This window comes from Tinamus guttatus, unplaced genomic scaffold (genome assembly GCF_059628265.1).
Source record: "Tinamus guttatus ecotype Peru unplaced genomic scaffold, ASM5962826v1 Tinamus_guttatus_pri_ptg000356l, whole genome shotgun sequence".
NCBI lineage: Eukaryota > Metazoa > Chordata > Aves > Tinamiformes > Tinamidae > Tinamus > Tinamus guttatus.
Window position 1 is genome coordinate 2,636,816 of NW_028288890.1, and position 21,761 is coordinate 2,658,576.

A 21,761-nucleotide genomic window follows, 5' to 3' on the forward strand; every position below is an offset into this window, starting at 1 on the left:
GGTATTGAGAAATTTGGTGTCTGTACAAAATCACAGTCTGTCCCTTTAAACCACAGATAAGCCTTAGTGGAATTTCTATTCTGGGAATAGTTAATTCTGTTTGAGGTTGGGCAAGAGAGGAGCGCTCGCAGGCTTAGTAACAACATTTTCACTCCGTTTGATATATATCTTTTTCTCCCAAGGATTTGCCTCCCACGTTTGATGGATAGCACAATTATTGATGAATCTCCCCACTAAGGAGATGATAGAAAAAGGAAAAAAAGAGAGAAGAAAAGATAGCAAAAATAAATAAATGAAGCCCAAAAGAGAGTATTTGTAGCTGTAGTGCTGTTATATAATAGCTATTATGTAATGCCTGTTGCTGCCAACTAAAAATATACTGGAAGATAACTTCCAATTCATTGAAGCGTTTAACCAGTGTCGTCCCACGGTTTCTGTGTGTGGATGCAAACTCGTCTGCAGGCGTTGCAGCCTCGGCCCCTCTCCCTCAGGTGGTCCCATGAAACCAGGAGATGCAGTTTTCCAGAGGAGGATTTCAGAGGTGCCATTTCGAGCGTCTTGAGCCCACATGCAACTCACCAACCCCTCCGGAAAGGCTCGTTCAGCCTCCAGCAGGATCAGGGAATGGCTTCATTTCCAGGAGGGCAGAGGTTCGCTCTCACGTCAGGGCTTCCAGAGCCTCCGTTTCGCACAGATTTGCCCACAAAGCCTCTCAGTTGCAACCGGGGAAGCGCTGCGTTCTGCGCCGCGCGTTCTGCTCTCAAAGGTGCAGGAGAAGCCATTAGTTCCCATAGTAATTATTGCTGCTGCTATTGCTTTATTACAGCAATATAATGAAGTATGAGCGGAGATAACTCCTGGTTAAACTCAATTTTCTCAGCAGGAACAGAAACATTGACAAACTAATGAAGGGAACCGGCGGTGCTCTGCACTCGAGCTGGCTGCCAGCCGCAGGGGCAAGTGCAATTACGTTGTCTCCAGTTCTAGGGAAGGGTTAATCCGGATTAGCAAAGCGGAGCTACGTTTTTGCCAAACGCATACTTTGCTCCTGGATGGTTGGAGCGGGCTCTCTCCTGGGAGACGCATGCAGAGGAAGAAGTCGTAAACTGGAGGTCCAGGTCCCCACCACATCTGGTCCAAACCATTAACCCTGCCTGGGTGTCCATTCTTGTCTCCAGCAGGTAGAGAGATGTGAAAGACACTTCAAAACCACAAGAAATTGGGCAAGCCAGGATTGTTTCACACTATGGTATAAAGGTTTAGAAGTCCACAGCGTCAGGCCGGCGTAATTTGCTTTCAGTGGGTTAAGATGTGGTCTGTGGTGCCTCTTACTGCTTTGTGTGTATAGATGGAGGGGGCCTGCAAAGAACCTGCAGCTGATGTGGCTCAGAGGCCGCTGGCCACTTCCCCATGCCCTCCTGTGCAAAACGTGGGTGGCAGGAGCTTGAGAAAGAGAAATGCCAAAGCCAGAGGGAAGAAGAGCCATCCGCAGCATCCTTGGGTGGAATTTTTATTTACAACAGCGTTTCATCTGGCCAGCTCTTGGATGGGAAATTAGCTGGGTTTGCTATTACGGCTGGGTTTAAATTGCATTGTTTTTCTTCTCATCTCTCCAGCCTGCTTCTTGCATGAGAAAAATCACTTAGTTTTGCAACCAGGAGATGCCCCGGCGTTTCCTCCTGCAGCGACCGCCCCATTGGCGGCTCGGCCCGGCCGACGTGTCCAGCCCCGCAGTGACCCACATAGCTGCAGGCGTTCAGAGGAGTTGTGCACATGAGGCTTTTAGGATTAGTCATGTAGATCTGCAGCATCACTGGTGGGTTGCCAAGGCCCCGATTTGTCGCCATGGCGACACGCACGGGGTTCCTGGGAAGAACAAACTGCCCCAAAGTTTATTGAACAGCCCATGGCAGCGCCGGGCGGCGCGGACACGGCCTCCAGGCCTGGGAGCTGCCTCCGCTTGGGCCTTCGGGGAGGGAAGGCGCTATTTTCTTCCCGAGGAAGAGCAACAGGATGTTTATCCCTTGCCCTTTCTTTGGTCGGATGTCTGGAGCAGTAAAACCCCGTGGTGTTGTGAGACCAGTGGGCATGAGCTGTGGGTCCCCCAAGTCCTTTCCGGCTGGTGGTTTGGCTTTTGTTGTTCCCGAAGAGCAGGATGCTGTGGTTGGTCTCCAGGAAGAAACACACCACAAATCTCCACTGTCACCTCGTTGGGTGTGGGTCTGCCTAGTGCGGGGAGAACTGCCTGGTCCTTCTGCCCATCTTCTAGTCCTTTTCCAGACATGGGAGAATAAGGCTTTAGGAACAGGAGTTCTAGAAACCCCATGGTGCCATTCCTGTAGGATTTGTTCTGCTCTGTCGTTGAGAATCCACCCCCATGGACCTTTTTCATTTTCTGTCCCTTCAGATGTCTTCTCCTAGGACATCTAACATACATACACATGAGTTTGCTTGGGAGCTCATGAAGAGAACCTGTGACTTTGGTACCTGGCACCTTTTCCCCATGCTTCTGAGGAGGGTGTTTCTGAAAGAGGCTCTTCCCATTTGAAACACGGCAAAGGTGCCCGCAGCTCATTCCTGTCAAGGGCTCCGTGCCTGGGACTTGCTTTTCCTTGGTCCTTCTCCCACCTTCCAGCAACAACGCCCAAATGCTCCAGTGTGGATCATGCATCACAACTTCATCACTGGAACAGAGCAGCACCCTGGGCTCCAGAAGCAGCTGCTGATTCCAGCGCACGTGTGGCCTAAAGGCAAATGCCCTGTTCCCATCAGAGCTGGGGTGATCTGGAGGGACGAGGGTGGCCGCAGCCCAGGAGGTGGCACACGCGTGTGCAATGCCGCAGAGCGCCGCTGCACACACGTGCTGTGTGTTTATGTGCTTGCAGGCTGCCACAGCCCTCCTCCTCCCTCAGCTTGGAGGTTTCCCACTTAAACCATTCTGGTTTGCCACAGATGTGTTGCTCTTACCTCTAATTTCCCACAGACGGTGGCCAAGGAGTTCTCCGTGCTGCTGTCCTGAAGGTTTCCTTCCCTGGAGCTCAGCGGCTGCTGCACGAGGCCTCAGCTTGTGCTGAACTCACCCTTTTTTGCTCCTTATCAGGCACCACGTTGTTCACTCGCGTGGTTCTCTCGGCAGCTCGGTGAGGGGCAGGGGTCTGGGTGCCATCTGCTTTCCCGTCCTGCTCTACATTGCTGTTCGTCTCAACCATTCGGGATAAACAGAGGAAAAACTACTGCAAAAGCAGCCGTTTCAGCAGCAAATGGGGGAAGCGAGCGCAGCTCCCTGGTGTGTTGTGTGTCTTGGGCCCCTGCCTTCCCCAAGAGCCAGTCCCCGTGCATCCCTACCCACTCCGGCCGTTGGATCCGCATCATTTGCACAAGGCCTGAGTTAAAGCGTCGCCCGCAGCCTGCAGCACCGCAATGCCTCCAGTTTTGCTGAACTCGTCCTTTTTTTGCTCCTTATCGGGCACCTCGTTGTTTACTTGCACGGTTCCCTCGGCGCCTCATCAGACGTGTGCAATTTCAAAGCGCCGAGAGCGTCGGTGCCGGTGAGATCCTGGCACTCGGCTTGCGCTGCGCTCGCCGCGCTCGCATCCGACGTGCCCGCAGTCCGGAAAATGGGAACTGCGCAGACAGGGGTGCTTTTCCTCTCCTTGGAGGTCAATAACCGAAGAGCAGAGACCATTTGGGAAGGAGCGGGGCTGTCTCGCGTAGTTGCTTTTTCCTGCTCGTAACAGCGGTGACAATAATCAGACCGAGGTCTTTCTTTTGGTGAACATCTGTGCCTGAGGAGAGCGGTTTGGGAGAGACCGGTCCCTGCAAAGGTGCTGGTTCCTCTGCAAGGGGACAGGAGCCTGGGCAAAGCCCTGGCCAGGGTGATACATGCCTGATATCAGTCTGTCTTGATGCCGCTTTGCTCCTTGTGCCTACCCGTGCATCAAGCAGCAGCAGGATCCACCTGCGCTGGGCTGCAGATGGGACAGCAGCGTCTGCACCTGAGTTTGGATGTGGCCAGAACTGCGGATCGCACTTCCTAACAGGGAGGCTCTGCTCTTATTCCTTCTCAGCAGCCCTTCCCAAAACCCCTCTGCTTGCCGGGTCGTCGCAAGGCGCCCGTGGCCCCTCCGCCGATGCAGGTGCTGGTGCTCGTGGCCTTGTGTTGGATTTCCTGCAAGGAAGGTTGGTGCTAAGGCTGCGCTCTTCGAGTGTAACTGCAGTCCAGCCGTGGCAGCCTAAGGGCCCACTCGGCCGTATCCTGTTTTCCTGGGGCTGTTCCTTGAAATATTGAGTGGCTTCTCTTCTCCATCCCTGCTCTTGCATTTGGAAGCGATTCAGGCTCACATGTCTGGTAGTTAAATCCTTGCAGGCAGAGGGTGATGATTTTCCTTGGTACCCACTGCTTGAAGGTTCTGCAAAAATCCCCTCCTGCTCTGCAGAGCCCACGGTTTCTTGGCCCATTTTTCTCCCTGGGATTAAGGAGCAGGGCCAGGTTCTTCCCATATATTTTTCTCGGCAGCAGAGGCATCCAGGGCGCTCGCAGTGGATGTAAGTCCCCAGTTTGGCTCCCCCGTGCCAGCCGGACGTATCCGACTGTTGGAACAGGCCCAAATTCACGGCTGTGCCCTTGATTGGGAAGCGAGGACCGGGAGGACTCCAGAGGTGTAAATAAATCAGTCAGCCACATGGCATCATCTCAGTTCCGTGCGCCACCAAGGACGTGCTGAGCCCAAAGAGTTTTTTAATTTTAATTAGCTCCTAGCTGCATAATGAGAGTAAATACATGGCCACATGTCTGCTCATCAGGGAGCAGCATCCGCCCTTCTGTCTCCCATCCAGGTGAGCATCTCCATCGGCTTTGCTGGGAAAAGGTCGTGCAGCTTCTGGAGATGCGAAGGAGAGCAATGGTGAACCAGGCTCTCCGGAGCTCCTTGTTGTCAAGTTTGATGTAGACCCAGAGATAGTTTTTTAGTTAATCCTCAAACGAAGGAAAATCTCATGCAACCGTGCACCAGGACCAGAAGGAGATAAATCCCCCATGAGAAGCGATCCCTGTGTCTTGTCCTCACAGTCTTGTTGGGAAATGCAAAGCCCCTGTCTTTAGATCCATCCTCAGTGGCGCCGACCATGTCCCCGCCACACATGTCCCCCATGGAGCCGCAGCAATTGCCATTCTCACCCTGCTTTCTAGCACTTAAATCTTTGCCAAAGGATTTTGAGCAGAAGTTGTCCATGCTGTTGGTCTGCCGCCTTTTGTGTTGTGAAATGGGTGTAAATCTCAGGGAAATGGGTGAGCAAGCTTCAGAGGAAGGCAGGGGGGTTTTGTGCCCAGTTTAGAGAGAGGGAACTGAGGCACACCAGGTTAAAGCATCTGCAAAAGCAACAGCAGCAACGTGTTCGTGGAAGAGGCTCGAGCAGATGAGCTGGGGGTGTCCCCCACATGTTGCCACCATCCCTGATTTTCTGTCATACTCAGCTGTGACACCCAGGCTTGTGGAGTGGGGGGTTGCATTGGTTTTTTTTGCAACTTTTTCCACTTTGCAGAGCTTTTCTTTGTAAGGCCTGGCCATTCTGCTCTTGCAGAAAAGACCGTTCTGCCTATTCTGGACACACAGGGCAGGTGCTACCTGACACTGCTGCGGAAGGCAGCTCGGAAACGTGGAATAAGTGCAGTGCAGGGGACCTAAAGCCAGAAGGCTAATACAAAAAAACGCATCATTTTTTGACTTCATTATTCTTTAACATTCAGAGTTAGTGGCAGCTGCAAACGTAAACCCCGTAATGGTAAAACTGAATGAGCAATTGCTTCCTTTGGAGCAGCAGAAATAAAATAAATGAGTGAATAACAGAGGACTCTGCTGTAATGCAAAAATGTCTATACTGAGTGAAAATAAGTGCTTATGAGATGAGACAATACACCACACCAAAGGACCAGGTGAGCTCTCCACCTACATTTCCCTCACCTACCCTTTATTGTACCCTTTTAGAAGAAGTCCGAACCCATGGAATTTCGGTACGGAGAGGAAAACAAGGTCCGGTGCTGATCTGCTTTCACATAGCGTTGGGGTGTTTCACAGCCCTCTTCAGCAGTTTGCCATGCTGCCAGGCTGTAGACCTTTAGTGAATCTGTCTCCAAAATAAAGACACAACATACTGATATTTTCCCATGCTCCTGCAGAGTTGTTGCAGAGCGAACTCGTAAGTCCGGGCTGGAAACCAGCAGACCTTCCTCCTTGGTTTCTGGTCCCCCTGATGCAGACCACTGTGGTGGAAACGTCATCATCTGGCCAGTGTTTTGTACAAAACGGGTTTTGTGAAAGCGCCGTGGAGAGCATCAGCTTGCAAGGCCTGCAGCATCTCACAGCGCTCTGGAGGCACGAGCTCGATCCATAGCTGGGCCTCAGCCGATGTTTGTTGTCCTAGCTGGGACTGGGATCGATTTATTTGAGCTTAGGGGCCAATTATGGCCGATGTGACACTTGCCACCCCTTGTCCCAGGGTGTCACTTGCCATGGAGGTAGATCTGCTTCAACCACACGTTGCTTTTGCAACGTGTTTTTCAATCACACCTCTTTTTCAATCACACCTGCTTTTGCTTCACTCCGGTTCGAGCTGTGCTTCTCCATCCTGCTGCCTCGTGGGAACGGCCTCCAGAGACGGCACCTCGGGCTCTTGCTGCCCGCCCTCGGCAGCACTAATTGCATTAGGAGACGCAGGTCACCGAAGGCCCTTGTCACAGTTCCCAAGGGCTCCTTAAAGCCGTTCAAGGCAATGTGAGCGATGCTCCCTGCCCGTTACAGACCATGGGGCAGATCCGCATCCTTTGCCTCTTTTTCTGTATTTGTTTCTCGTTTTCCTCCTGCACAAGCTCTGCTGATTTGGTGGGAGAGCAGCTTTGGCCTCCGCAGCCAACAGCAGAGTGTCTGCAGGCCAACTCTTCGCCCTGGGTTTGCTTGGGATTATTTTCAAGCCGTGCACAGTAGAGGGGTTTGAGGAGAGCAAAGCAAGCGCTATTGGTTATTCGGTTCATTTAGGGTTTTCAGCACTTTTGCCACCTCGCAGCAGCGATGCCTGGGGGCTTCAGGGCAGCAAGATCATGAATTTAGTGCCTGGTATCAGGAGCTGTGCAGAAACAGCTCCCAAGGCTGTATGGAAGATGATGGAGGAATCAGGAGAGGCAGAGTCAGAAACCGGGTATGGAGACAGCATAAAGTAGTGATACCTTTCAAACTGAGGATGTGAGAGCTTTCAACAAGGCCGGTTCCCCCTGCCAGAAAAGGGAATTGAGGTGCTGGATGGCGTTGGCGCCCTCGGAAGTTTGGGATGTGCTTGGCAGAGGTGCCCGTGGGCACGTTGGCGGCGGCAGGGGCTGCACCCGGGGCCGAGCTCTGGGAGCCAAGCGCTGCAGAGCGGGATCTGGGTCTGGACTGTTGGCCAAACCAAAATCCAGAATCCAGACAAGGTTAGTAAAGTTCAGAGCTTCGTTACAGAGTCTGTGTCTGGTTTTATGGGCTGCTAATACTTTAAGATTTCTTTAAAATGGTTAAGAATTTTTATTAAATAGTTTAACTACGGGTTTTGAACTGTGTAAAAGCAAGAGATGAGAAGCGAATGGAATGGAGCTGGGTTGCTTTTAAGATTTCCATTACCTTGATGTTTGATCCCTTTACAGTCTCCAGTGTATGTGTCCATGCCTGGAAGAGCAACAGGGCTCTCACTGGCCGCATCAGAGTTAGCAACAGCAGCCTCCAGATATGCAAGAAGCTGCTGGTGGAGCAGAGTGTCTGCTCTGCATCGCCCAAGCCTTGGGCCAGTGCCCAGACTGCTCTGCCAACCTACAATTACAGTCCAGGGGGACAAAATTTAAATTGAGAGCAATAATACTAAGTGATACAAAAGAGAACAGAAAGCCTGAGCAAAGCAGTTGGAGAAATTAGGTGATGAGGAGAGAGATTTGAGTGAAGGGCCTCAGGCTACCTCTGTGGGTGATATCAACAGTGCTGGTCACCAGCATCCTAGCAAGTGGCTGAGACTTACGGCTGATTCTTTGCATCATCCTTCCAAATATTTATCAAATCTTCAGTGGAAGTTGATGCCATGGGCACATCATAAAAGGAGCATGGTATTAAGCTGTGAAGCAGTGTGGAAAGCTGAATAAATGGGCTCATTCCATTCCTGGCACTGAGGTCTGCGCAAACCATATCTGGACCATACAGTGTCTCCCTTGCGCTCTAAAACAAGCTTCTGTCCTTTCTCTCCATCCCTTTGCAGAGCTCCCTTCCTCAGAACACTTGAGCGTGGCCGATGCTACGTGGCTTGCCCTCAACGTGGTGTCCGGCGGAGGTGGCTTCTCCAGCTCCCAGCCCATCGGGGTGACCAAAATTGCCAAGTCAGTAATAGCACCACTCGCTGACCAAAACATCTCCGTGTTCATGCTCTCCACCTATCAGACGGACTTCATCCTGGTAAGCGGGCTCGGGAGGACGAGGCAGCCTGCGGTGCTGCGCGCTCCACCAGCATGGACGTTCAGCTGGGCAGACTTCTAATGACTCCGCAGGGAACAAGTTGTTTGAGGAGCAGCAGAAATACCCAAATCAGCTCTCCCCAAAGCTCTGCCTCTTGCAGTTAGGCTCTCTGGCATCTGAGAAGCCTTATGGATGGGATGAGGTATTCGTTGTGCCACTGTTGGGAGGGTATCTAATTAAAGCACTGAGCCCACACGGCAGTCTCTCCCTTACTGGAGGCACTGGTGGGATTTCTCACCTTCACTCAGTTGTGAGATGTAGAAAAATAATGTCTAAGAGTTGTAGGGAAGTAGTATCTGCCATCAGATTTGTTGATAATGGCCAAGAGGCTTCAAGGTGCTTTGGGGATGGACACACTGTCCATGATCACGCACATACTAAGAAATAAGCCTTAGGAACAGGCTTATTGGAGTCTTTCCACGGAGCTGAAAGTGCCGTGTTGCCTAATCCTACTGATATTTGCAGTAGCATCACTAAATATGCTTCTTCAAACACACATCAAGATGATGATTTCCTTATGCATCTGCTGGCTCAAGGAGGAGTGATTTCTCTACTTTTCTGTACCCTAAGTGTGCCTAACCTCCGCCGCAGCGTGTTCTCCTATCTGGCACATCCCTTCACACGCGAACCCCGTTGTCACCTCCAGGTACGTGAGCGAGACCTGCCCTTCGTGATGCACACACTGGCTGCAGAGTTCACCATCCTCAGAGTGGTGAACGGGGAGACGGTGGCTGCGGATGACCTCGGGATAACAAACGGATTTGTCAAACCAAAACTGGGTAAGTTGGATGGGCGTGAGGAATGTGAACATTTTGGTGAACATTTACCTTTTGTTTTTTTGTAGGATAGTAAACCATCTTAGGCCATGCCTGAGTCTGCCCCCGTTCAACCAAGGCTTTGAATGTCCTTAATGCCCACACCCTTCCAGGAGCAATGCTGATCAGCTTTGCTGAATTTGATCCTTGCAATTCCATTTTCATGTCTCTACACATCATGAATTCTGTATTGTCTTTTGTGGAACAGAAAGTTAAAATACAATTCATATTCCATAGCAAAAATCACATTGTCTTTAGTCCACAGTTCCATATTTCTGCATTTCAATAGGAAATAGCTTAGATAAAAGCTTTTTTAAAGCACTGTGATGATTGGTACACAGAGAATATTGGTGTTAAGGTTTCATACTTGAGTACTGGTTAGCATCGAGGCCACAGTGAGCTCAATGCCACACAAAAACTGATGTTTGCTGTCTGAATAGACAAGGATTGAACAAAAGGCACCATCAGGAAAAGGAAATGCTTAAATATGTATGTTTACCCACACACCTGAGTGTAATTTTGCCCCCGTAGCCAAACAGAGCAGCAATTAATTGTTATGAAGTGCTGCTCAGCCTGGTCAGTCGATAGCTATAGATGGTCTCATTTAGGGAAACGAGCGTTGTACAAGAAGCGTGAAGGAAGGGCACAGTGACAGGTGCACAGGGATGGCAGGTTGTTCTGTGGCCACGTTTAATAACTGCATGCACGAGTAGCAGCATGGGAGCAGGGAGGGGGAGACAGCTGAGCCTGCCAACCTTTAATGAGGGATGGCTTTCAGGGTGAAGCAAACTGTCAGTTTTCCTCACCTCAACCAGCAAGGGAATCCGTTCCTCTCCACTAAAAGCCATCTTCAGATTACAGTTCAGATTGCTCTTAAAAGGTGTACACGGGCTGTGTATGAGCCTGAAGCTCATCCAATCCAACACACGCTTTTGCCTTCCCGAGGAGGGAGGTGGATGGTCCCTAGGCATCAAAGGTTCCAAGCTTCTTCCCAGCAGAAAGTTTTTCTTTCCATCTCTTGCCCGTTTGACAACACTGTCACTTTTTGGTGCATGATGCTGTTGCAGGGCTAATGAATGTCTGGTGGGACATGGTGCCAGTGCTGGCGTGGCTACCTAGCAGTGTGTGTCTGTGTGTCTCTTGCAGTTCAGAGGCCTGTCATTCACCCCCTTTCCAGTCCAAGTAACATGTTCTGCGTCACCAGCCTGGATCCAGATACCCTTCCCACTGTTGCTACACTCCTAATGGATGTCATGTTTTACTCCAATGGGTACGTCATGCCACGGAGCGAGGCTCCTCGGGAAGCGCGCGCTGTCTCAAGGCTCAAATTTCCCCTTGTGCTTCAAGATACCCAGGAATGGGCTGTGCCCTTGGAGTCTCCTGCGCTCAGGGAGGGTTGTATTCACCCATCCAAGAGGTCTGACCTGCCAGGTGGACACCACACAGGATGGGAGGTGTCTGCTGGCTTTCTAAAGCTGAGTGTCTGCAGGTTTAAGCTGAGAGTAGCCACACGTCCCGGGTGCCGCAAATGCATGTGTGCCCTACGATCAGTTGGGGACAGGTATTCTTTTCCCCTGCAAAACCAAAACATGAAAAGTAATAAAATATGATAGTGTCTCTTCCCTAAGTCAGTGTATGAACATCTCTGATTTCAGTGGCTGTATTTGTTTTTAAAGCCTTCTTTTACCCTTTTAGCTGCAGCTAACACTGTTCTCTACTGTCTCTTCAGAGTAAAAGACTCGGTGGTGGGCAACGAAGACTCGGGACATATTCGCTTTTTCTCGTTTTCTCTCATTGAGGGTTACATCTCCTTGGTCATGGATGTCCAGACACAGCAGAGGTGAGCCTTGGTCTCCTGGGCCACAAAAAAGCACCTGGAAAGTTCTCAAAGGAGCAGGAAGCTGTTCAAGCTCATACTTGTTAATTCTGGGGAGCATCTCTGGGGCAGTTTTATGTGCCTGTACACCCTGTCGCTTTTCTGAGTGAAGTCTGGCATGGAGAAAGTGAATTTTGAGCTTGTCTGCCCAAACCCTCAGTCTAATCAAGAGCCAGTGAAATGTAGAATCTCAAGGGTTTTCTCGCTTTTGAAAGAGGGACATTGGAGCAAAGTGATTTTGACATTTTTATCCAGTTGCTCATGAGTTGAACCCTAACAGAACAAAAGAACAAAAAATCTGGTGTACGTGATTGACATTTTACTGCCAAAGAGCAGGGTGGGGACTTCAGTGATGTTGTCCTCCAGCGTGGGTTTCACACATGGCTGGGCCTGGTGCGGAGTCTCCTTGTGGTGGTCATGTACTGAGTCACCCCGGTGCAGCGGGAGCTCGTGACTTGTTTGTCTGGCAAGGCGAAAAGTCAGCCAGGGAACAAACAGCAGCTTGTGCTGATGGGTGGCTGAAGAAGTTCAGAGTGTCTGAAGCTTGTGCTGATACTTGTGATTGTGAACTTCAGCTTCCCATCACACGCCGAGCTCTGGAGGTGAGGCAGGATGCTGTACCGAGATGCAATTCATAGATTTGCTTTGCACAGGCAGTGTTGTGTTTGGGTTTGATACCTACCTGCTCTAAGGACTCGGTTCACAGGTTATTAATTGCTCTCTGAAGTCCCTTCAGCCTTACTTGGAATAAACCTCTGTCTTCCTTCAAGGGTTAAAGCAGTAGCCTGATACTTGGGGAGCCCGGGGAGCTTCTGTCACAGGCTGCCAGCTTGACCTTGTGCAAGTCACTTCTCTTCTTTCCCCTGCTAAGAGATGGGGATGTCTGCAGGGCCTCCCAGGGATGATATGTAAATAAAGCACTGAAGATGCTCAGGCACAAACACCGTTGTCACCGTTCACACTTCTCCAGAAGTCAGGGGGAAGCACCTTCTGTCCCCAGGTGTTCCTACCGCGCAAGCCTCTAAATTAACAGCCCGGGGACCTTGTAAAGCTGGAGCACAGTCTGTGTTTCGGCAGATTGCTTTTGCACCTCTCCACGTGCTGGTGCAGACTCAGAGCATCCCGTGTATATTTACCGTGGGACATCTGGAGGGGCTGGCAGGTGCCTCCGCGCCGCTCTCCTTGACCCCGTTCGTGTTCGCCGAGCGGCTGCGGCTGCTGCTTTTTGCTTCAAGCTGCGCAGGGCTGCAGGACCAGCAGCAAAACCACCAGCAGGATCCAACACACTGCTGGGTTTTAATTGCCACATTTGGTGTTCCCTTCTCTTTTGCAGATTTCCTAATAATTTGTTGTTTACAAGTGCATCTGGCGAGCTCTGGAAGATGGTGCGGATTGGCGGGCAGCCGCTCGGCTTCGGTAGGTAACATTTGGGGGATCAGTTGGTGCTCAGGTAGTTCAGGCGCCTTGGGGCTTTCCAAAATGATGATAAATCAGCACTGGTGTGGGGCCTTTGAAGAGCCAGCAGCTTAACATGACTTTGAGAGCTGAGATTTTCCAAAAGGTGGAGTCTGTCACCTATCTAATAGGTCAGCTCTTTATACAGACTTTTGAAAGTGCTACATATTCAACAGCTCTATCTAAACTGCATCCATCTGCTGGACTTGGGGCACAAGACCTAGAGCTAGGTCTCTATTTAAGGAGAAAAAAATGACCTAAAGAAGGCATGGGAAAGCTCTTTAAGTTACTAAAATCATGAGTCAGGCATGCCATATTTCATGGGTGAGACCTCAGAACATCTGCCAGTCTCTTAAATGTGCAGCATTTAGATGCGTAGGTTAGAATTGAGTGAGAATGGTAAATTTCAATCAGTGAAACTCAGATTTCACCTGGAAACAATGTACAATTGGTCTGAAATGGGCAGGACAAATGAACCATTTAAATCAGCATGAAATCAAGCCTCGGTGCTGGTGGCACCCTGCGATCCAGGATTCATGTGGCCAGGCCAAATAGCATTCAGCATCTCCTCTCTCAAAGGCAGCTAGCTTAATAGTAGAAACTACAGAGAAAAATTAAGGTCTGGCTATTTGAGACAGGTTTTGATGTTATTGTCCTGAATCGCATTAGTTGCCTTTCTTTGGCCCTTTGAAAATCATTCCAGTTCTAATGTTTTGTGCCTTTAGGAGATTTGCATTTCTCTGGAAGCAAAAGGAGGCGATAAAACCAGTTGTGCAATGCGCTGCGGTTGCCCAAAGAGCCCGCTTCTGTGGCTGTTGTCTGAACATCACCAACGAAGGCTCTGGCCTGCAGTCCTTGCCTTGGTCCCCAGGGTGTCCCCAATGGTGCCGTTCAGGTGATCACTGCTGGTTTTTGTCTCCCTCCAGATGAATGTGGAATTGTCGCTCAGATTTCTGAGCCTTTGGCCGCAGCCGACATCCCAGCCTATTACATCAGTACTTTTAAGTTTGATCACGCGTTGGTGAGTATCAGGGTGACTTGTTTGGGGTTGGGGGCCTGTTTTCCTGGAAGAGAAGTGATGGGGAGAGCATCCTTTCCCCTTAGGAAAGCTTCCCGAAGGGTCTTTGCTCTGACATGGCCCAGCACAGCTGCCCTTCGTAGTGTTTCTGTCCATTGAAGCATGGGTGATGGTGAGACTCGCACTGTCAGCAGCTTGGGGCCAAACCATGGTGCACGGCTCCCTCTGCACCACCAGTGTTCCCAAATGAAGGAATTTTGGCTGGTTATGGCCCATACCCGAGCTCCTGAACTGAGTCCAGCCCAAGGGAGACCCAGGTCAGCAAGCGTGTTCTTGCAAAGGACCCATCAGCGATGGAGGCTGCTCCAGGCTGTCACTGTCTGTTATTTCAGCAGAAGTAGCTGCAAACCCTCTCGGTTCCCCCACAGACGTGGCTGGGGGCTCTCAGGAGGGCAGTTTTGCTGGAGCGTGTCCCGAGAGCAGAGCTCTGCCTTGGTCTCTTGTCCTCGTGCCCCCCCAGTCTCCTGCCTTTCTAGAGCTGTCGGGGAGGCCTGATGAGCTCTGCCGTTTCCCACGGATCCTCGTGGTGTGCAGGAAGCAGGAGATGCAGGTGCAGTCGGTGTACCTGCATTCTGTGCTCGTTTTTAGAAAATCAGCAAAGCCACCCTTCTGTGGTGGTTCTCTTGGTGCATTTTTGTGGTTGCAAAGCAGAGCCAGGACTGGGGGCTGCCGATGCCACCCAGCCTGGCTGGGCACGTTCTGGGTTTTGTGAGGGTTTGATCTGGCCAAAAACCCAGCCTGGCCAAGCACAGCCAGGTCTCAGCCCCTTGCAGGTTTGAGGCGCCGCCTCAAAGGGAAGGTAGAGGCAGAACTGGAAATTTCTGTTTCATTTTGCTTAAATGGACCCTTTTTGTTTGCATTATACTTCTCCTTTCATCACTGCAAGCACTGCCCAGTCCTTCCCTTTGACCTGTAAAATCTCTTAGTTCAAGGCACTTTTTGCACTGCTTTTTTTCCTTTTTTTCCAGCTAATTACTTCATTTTTTTCACAGTTGGCATAAGCCATTTGCAGCACATAGGTCATATGTGTAAAGAGTAAAAGTAAATATTATCACAGATAGCAAAGGTCGAAGTGTTATATATGTTTGTCTTATTTTCTTGAATATTAACTGCGCTGATAAGATAAGCCAATAAAACACCATTTTAAAATCAATACTGTTAACTTTGCCTCGCATTCCTGCCTGTTGCTGTGGCCTCAGGTGCATGCTGTGTGCAGGGCAGAGTGCTCTGGCTGTCAGGTGATATCTGGAGAGCGAATCTCTGCCAGTTAAAATAGTTATTTCACTTAAGGTTTGCACCATCCGAGTGTGATGACTCCACAGGCAGCTCCGCCTTTTAAATATGTTTCAACCTGCTGCATCCGATTCTGGCAGTTATCAGCTCCAGAGCAGATGTTCAGGGCAGTGCAGGGGCCGTGCAGGAAGCTCTGCAGATCTTTTGTGCTCAAATCGTTTTCCCTACGATTTGTTTTCTTTCCTTGCAATTGGAAATGCCTTTTCATCGGAGCACGACTGTTCTAGCTGTCAAACCCTCCTACCAAAACGCATCAAGTGCTGATGTGCTCCAATACTCCCGTGGCAAACGCTGCTGCAGAAGCTGGGGCTGGGTTTTGTTCTTGCTTGCTCTAGATGGGGCTTGTTGGCCAAGACTCTGTCGATTCCTGCCTGATTTCCCTAACTTCACACTTGCTCTTTGCTCTCCAGGCCCTTTGACTTCTAGCAAAATCTCTCAAGATTTAAATGCCTCTTGAGGCCATTTGCTACATGCTCCCCTTCTTTCAGGTTGCTCAGCACCTGCTTTCAACCAGTAAGAGCATTTTATAAAAACTCACTCCCTTCTGACCTGATTTTTTTTTCTCTCATGTGTCTTAAGCTATTTTTTTTGTTGATGGTTTGTTTTTTTTATGTGCCCTGGCTGTTAATAGAGACTCATCCCGGCATGCTGCAGCTGTAGGATCTGCCATGGTCCTGGAAATCCAGAGCTGCACTGGAGAGGAAATCCCTTTGATGGAGAGGGCCAAGCAGGGGCCCTCCATGTCCCCGATGTCCCCAGGGTCCGGCTGGAAGCTGCGGTTGTTTCAGCTCCCTCTAGGGTACATCAGGGGGGTTGGACTCGGTGACCTCTAAAGGTCCCTTCCAACCTTAAGCATTCCATGATTCTGTGATTCTATATCTGGATAGAGCTGGTGAGAAGATTTCTCTTCCTCTTTCCAGCTGGTGCTCTGCTCTCACTGCCCCATGCTTGGAGGTGCTGCATCCAAGGATTTTGCATCTAATAAGGATGAAGGCAAAGCATCTGCGAAGCCATTTGGAGCTTTATTTTGCCTTTCATGGTAGATGCTTTGCTCTACCCTCTGGCTGACAAGTCGCACCAGTTGCACTAGTATAGAGGACTCTGAGGGGCAGAGGAGAGGTAGGACTTCACTGCTGGTGGCAGCCCAGGACTTGTTCTACCAATTAGAAGTGTTTGCACCCCTGTCCCAGAGAAAATCCAGCCCAAACCTTCCCTGTGTGATTGATACCACTGCTTTGACTTGGAGTCACGCGTTTCACAGTGCGTGAAGGTTCAGCCCATTCTGTGTAAGCAGGGAGGTAGATCCATTCCCATCAAAGCCAATGGGCCAGAACTGGCCTGTTCTGCCTTCATTTGTTCCCGTGTTGCACTGAAGGAATATCTGCAGAGACACGCTTGATGTCTGATGGGGATGGCTGCAAAAGATTGTTTTGCCAAAATTGATTCCCTTGTCTTTCCCCGTTGTCTTCAGGAGAAACAAGCAGTCACACAGCTGCTTCTAGTCTAGTCTTCAAGATACTGGGTGGAAATGATGGAAAAGAAGCAGCAGAGATTCCTATCTCGTAGGCCTATTTCATACGATGGAGATTGGCCTCTTGCTCGGGAAGAGCTGACTACCCTGTTGTCTCCAGATTATTTTCTTCCTTTCCTCTGACCTTCACTCACATTTTACCAGAGCTAGTGGCTCCATTGCTCCAGTGGAAAATTTAAAGTTCTTGTTATTCCTCCTGTATTTTTCCCTCGGTTTTTTAAAAGCCTTGTAGAAAATCACAGTACAATTCTATGCACTGTAGGAACTCAAAAGGATGTCTGAATCCAGACATCGTGCTCTGGCAAAGGACTCTCATACCATGCACAGGAGGCAGTCCCTTCTTCAACCTGACGTGAATTATTTTGGCTTCCATCTCACGGATAGTTTATTTTCCCCTCAGTCTCATTTCCACTTTCCTCTCCTTCAAGAGTTGTTAGCTGCCTGTCCCTCGAGTGTTTTGCTTGACTTTATATAATGGTCTGACGCATGTTTTCTGCCCAATGTAACATTACTTATGGTCCTCTTGTCTGGGGATGGCAATCGCTCTGAGAACGAGGCACATGCATCTTCTTGTACACAGGATTATCTTCTTGCAGTAAGTGTGAAACACAGAGACACAGTAATAATTTTGTACGTGGACATTTTATACATCTCTTTGGCAAGGTGGGATGACAAGACGTGGGTCTATGCTCTGCTGTGTGGGTCTTCCCACCAGCAGCAGATGGGCAGCAGGAGACAAGGAGCATATGGGGCATCTGCTAACCCTTGTGATCACTCTTGAACTGGAAGGTGGCTCTGCTGGAGGAGCTGAGGTGCCCACCAATGCCCATGTCCTTGGAGCTGCTTTAGCTTAGTGTTGGTTTCCTTCCTTGGCTTTTGCTGAAAAATGTGACCTTTCCTTCTTTGTTTCCTTGCAGGTACCTGAAGAAAATATAAACGGTGTGGTCAATGCACTCCAAGTCAGTCAAGCTGAAAAGCATTAGAAATCTTCTGAGCTGGTTCCAGATGCTTTTTATTATTATTATTATTATTATAATTATTATTATTATTATTATTCTTTTTTTCTCACAGTATTTCTTGAAAAATCTGATTCCAGAGAGTGACATGAAAAGAGACTGTGGAAAGATGAGCAGAAACAGCTCCACTAAGCCTTTGTTTTAATTATTATTATTATTATTATTATTTTATTGAATTTCCCTGTGAGTGAGGGGCAGGAGGCGGGGTGTGTGGGTGGTTTCCTGGTGTTACAGCTGATGTCAGCCGCCTGCTCTGCCGGCGTGAGGAGCATGCAGGATGCTGCCTGCTGCTCCCACGGCCGTCCCTCCTCGTGCACGTTGCAATAGAAGGGCAGCTGGGTTTGGATTCCCCTGGCAAAACCTGTCTGTGGTTGGAATAGAGAATATCCTTTTCGTCTGATTTTTCCCCCCTTTTTCCCCTTTCTCCCCTGGAGAAAGCCTGGCCGACGCTTCACTCCTCGATGTTTCCCAGTGGGTCATGCCCCGAGGATGCTTCTCTGGTCTGAAATGCTGCTATTTTAGCTCAGTTTTCTGCCCTTCTCCGTCTTCCCATAGTGTCACCCAGAGGGAGCCCGGTTGCTCTGGGGTCTGTTTTGCCCCCGGCGCCCCTGGGCTCGGTGACGCAGGGATACATCCCGTCTCCATCCTCCTCCCGTGCTGTCTGTACCGCTTCCACGAGGATCTAAGGCGCAGGGTGGCTCAGGGCAGCCCTGGGGTTGCTGCCGTCCTCCCCTCGCTGCTGAGGCCCGGGCAGGACAGTGGCCCTGGTGCCAGGCAGGAGCTGGTGGCAGCAGGGAGCCGTGACGTGGAAAGGCTGCGTTCAGAGGAGCTGCTCTTGCAGTCGAGCACCCAAGGATTTCTTGCATTTCGAGACTTCTTTCCTCCCCGTTTTTGTCATTAATAAATTCCAGGTCTTACAGTTTTGATAAGGACGCCCCAGCTTTAGTTAAGAGACAACTTCTCACACGGTTTTCTCAAGCCTGCACAGGGCAGGTTTCAGCCAGGGCTTTGCATTAATCCCGAAGCAGTGAACAAGCATCCCTGATATCCCCGTGCTTTATTCTCACATGTGGGACCCGCCAGCACATTCTCCACCTGCATCTCACCGTGGAGGCCTCCTCTCACTGCAGCTGGCGGAGCAGGAAGGGCTCCATGGTCCTGGTCTGGACATTTGAGCTTCAGATCCTTGGGGATGTCGTGTCGGACAGGGCAGCAGAGCAGCCATAGGCACAAGCGTGGGGAGCTTCCTAGGTAGGCCCTAATGGAGTTAAAGCCGAGGAGCCGACGTGCTTTCCCAAGCGGGATTTGTGCTGTTCCTTTCCCCGGGGTGTTGGAATCCCCGCACACCCGCTGCGGGGTCCTGGGGGAAGGTTTCTCCCAGGTGTGACACGGCTGCTCGCAGTGATGCTGTGGTCCACGCTGGCTCGGGGCGGTGGTCGCCCACACGGGCACGAGGGGCTCGCAGGGCCGGGCCTCCCCCTGTGCCCGCGGAGGAGCCCGTTGGCCCCTGCTTGTGTTGGTGCCTCCCCATGTGCCAGGGCTGCTCGCACGGCACCGGCAGCAAGGGGCTACTTGAAACGAGCAGCAACTTCACTGAGCCTTAAGAGAAAGAGAAAACAATTTTTTTTGAACTTTGCACTCAGGCTACTTTAGATGGCGATTCTTTAAATTAAAGTTTCCCTTCCTTTTTTTTTTTTTTTTTTTGTTGATTTCTTGAGAGAGTCGGCCTTAAATTTGTGGAGTCAGTGGGTGACCCCGGGGTACTTTAAAGCTCTTCACAGAGCCGCTTGATGTAGGACTCGTTCCCCTGGGGCAAAGTGTCCTGCGGGGCCGTCGCGCCGCTGCCGTCCCCATCGATCCTGCTCTCTCTTTCCCCTCTCTTCGTGTCTCGAGGCCCAGGAAGGTTGTTTCGGAGGGCGGTGGAAGCGCAGCGCGTGGTTGGGATCGTTGCAAACGTTCGGCGTGAGGGAGAACTTGAAGGATTTTTTTTTTTCCTGCCTTACTCTGGTGATGCCTGTGTCTGAGCATCGGCGGCAACGGGGAGCGCAGAGCGCGGTGCAGACGGGCGAGGGCAGCGGGAGAGCTCCCCGGGCTGCACCCGGCGCGTGTGGAGCTGCTGGGGAACGGGGCTGAGCTGAGCTCCGCCGGGCCCCGCTCCGCGTCCCCCTCGGCTTCCCCTCGCTCGCTGCACAAAACCTCCCTGCGCACCCCAACGCGGCTCCATCCCGCAGGGAGCTGGGAGGGGAGGCCGAGCCTCGCGCTCAGTCGCCTTCCCAGTTTCTCCGAGGCCTTTGTTTTCTTAGAAAGTCGAATTTTTGTCATGTTGGCTGTGGTACTGCATAGGTTTTTTTTTTGTCCCCCCCCACCCCGCCTTTTATTTCTGATTAGATTTTGTCCGCAGATTCCTTTGGACTGTGCAAGTGCGTGTGTATGTTCATATAATTGTATAGTGTTTACATAGAAATACTTAGTATGACTCTATTGTACACATATATAAATACCTGTGTTTTATGTTCGTATGGCTCTATACTGTACATAGCGTATATACTTGAGCAATATAGGTTAATATATGCTGCGTGAGTACATGCGTGCATACCCGAAGCACACGCTCTGTGTGTGTGTGTATATATGTAGTAAGCACTGTATGCACACATGTATTCACCATATATTTTTAATTCAAGTATATAGGCAATATGAATACTTAGATGGGCTGCCTGGATTTCTCCCCGCGTTTTTAGCCGAGAGCAGCTGCCCTGGGGCCAAGTTGTGGCTCTTTCTGTCCCTGCAGCCTCGGCCCTTCGGAGCGCCCCGGTCCTCCTCGGGGTGCTGCACCCAGCACGGAGGCTCTGGAAAAGTTGCTCCTTTTCCCCTGTTTCAGTTGCTGCCCTGAGTTGTTTCAGCCTACGTGCAGCAGTGGGCTGTTTGGAAGAGCCGTTCGGAAGAGCCGTTCGGAAGAGCCGTTTGGAAGAGCCGTTTCAAACCCCAGGGAGCAGCCGCTTTGCAACGGGGCTTCCTGCAAGCACAAAACGGGGACGTGCCCTGGCCGGATTTCCCAGCCTCGTTGGGCACTCGCGTCCCCACGAAGCACCAGGCAAAACCTTCCCCACTGCAGCATCCCCAGAGACAACAGGGAGCGTCTTCGTTCATCGGAGGCTGCCGGGTGGGTTGGACCTCCCCAAAGCCCCCGTGTGCTCGGCTGCACTTGCGTTTTCTCATGTCTGATTTCCCGGCTGCCTTTTACCGGAGTGGGTTTTGCTGTTTCAGAGTGAGGTCTTTTTTGATACCTGTTGGTGCTTTCATAGCCAGAAGAGCAACCAATGCTTGTGCAGGTGGCTGGTGTGGATTGGAAGCCTGGTGTTTGTTGACCTGTTGGGAGGTTCAAATCAGTGGGTTGGTTTTAAACAGATGAAAGTGGAGGAAAGGCTTTTTTCTTCCATTAGAAGTAACAGAAGCTATTAGAACTCAGTAATTGGAAATGTGTAGTCTTTGCATCTTGTTGTTGAAGGTTCCTGCTGAGCAGGAGTGCTGTTCACTAGATTCCAGATGGGAAAAGGTCTCTACCCGAAATGTCACCTGCTTTGATGATTGGGTTATGCAACAAGCGTGTTTGCTGGCGGTTGTTCCTTGCAGCTTGTTGCGTTGCAGCATCATCGGGTGCTGATTTTTTGCCTGTCCAATAAAAACATCCTTTTATAGAGTTGTGCATCTTTGTCTCTCAGAAGCTGAAGTCGGGTTGGTTTGCAATTATTAGCATTTCTGAAGGATTTTGCTCTAAGAGGTTTGTGAGGGTCTTTCTTGCAGAGGGAAGTTTTGGTGGAAGCGTTCGGCTTCAACTGGAACGCAGAGATTGTGGAACCCACAGTGGATGACTTTAGTATTAACGTTTACTTCATGGCAAAGCCATTTATAAAGAACACTCATCTTATAAACAACATGCTGCTGCTTCCAAGTTTATTTGTAATGCCAGGCTTAGTGTTACTTTCCCACGGGCGCAGGTAGAGAACGCTTTTGGGCAGAGATGAATCAATCCGTGTGTGTAGCAGAAAGCGTGTTGGTGTCAGGCCCTGCTTCCGAGATTGCAAATGGAATTCAGCAGTAATTTAGTCTTTTAAGATGTGCCGTGTGGAGCTGATGCAGATTTTCAGGGCTGACACTTTAAGGAAAACGTTACTGGA

At 50.5% G+C, this 21,761-nt stretch overlaps 1 protein-coding gene across 1 annotated transcript in view; it reads left to right on the top strand.

Annotated features, from left to right (window-relative positions):
• The window catches only part of CASTOR2 (cytosolic arginine sensor for mTORC1 subunit 2), a 75,694-nt gene extending 57,980 nt beyond the window's left edge, over nucleotides 1-17,714 (top strand). Inside the window, exons 3-9 of the mRNA XM_088530097.1 lie at nucleotides 8,269-8,462; nucleotides 9,169-9,301; nucleotides 10,484-10,607; nucleotides 11,067-11,177; nucleotides 12,547-12,629; nucleotides 13,595-13,689; nucleotides 17,488-17,714. Coding sequence (XP_088386223.1) covers nucleotides 8,269-8,462; nucleotides 9,169-9,301; nucleotides 10,484-10,607; nucleotides 11,067-11,177; nucleotides 12,547-12,629; nucleotides 13,595-13,689; nucleotides 17,488-17,553 — 806 coding nt within the window. The 3' untranslated portion in view covers nucleotides 17,554-17,714. The remainder of the gene's footprint in view (nucleotides 1-8,268; nucleotides 8,463-9,168; nucleotides 9,302-10,483; nucleotides 10,608-11,066; nucleotides 11,178-12,546; nucleotides 12,630-13,594; nucleotides 13,690-17,487) is intronic.
• Nucleotides 17,715-21,761: the final 4,047 nt, after the last annotated feature.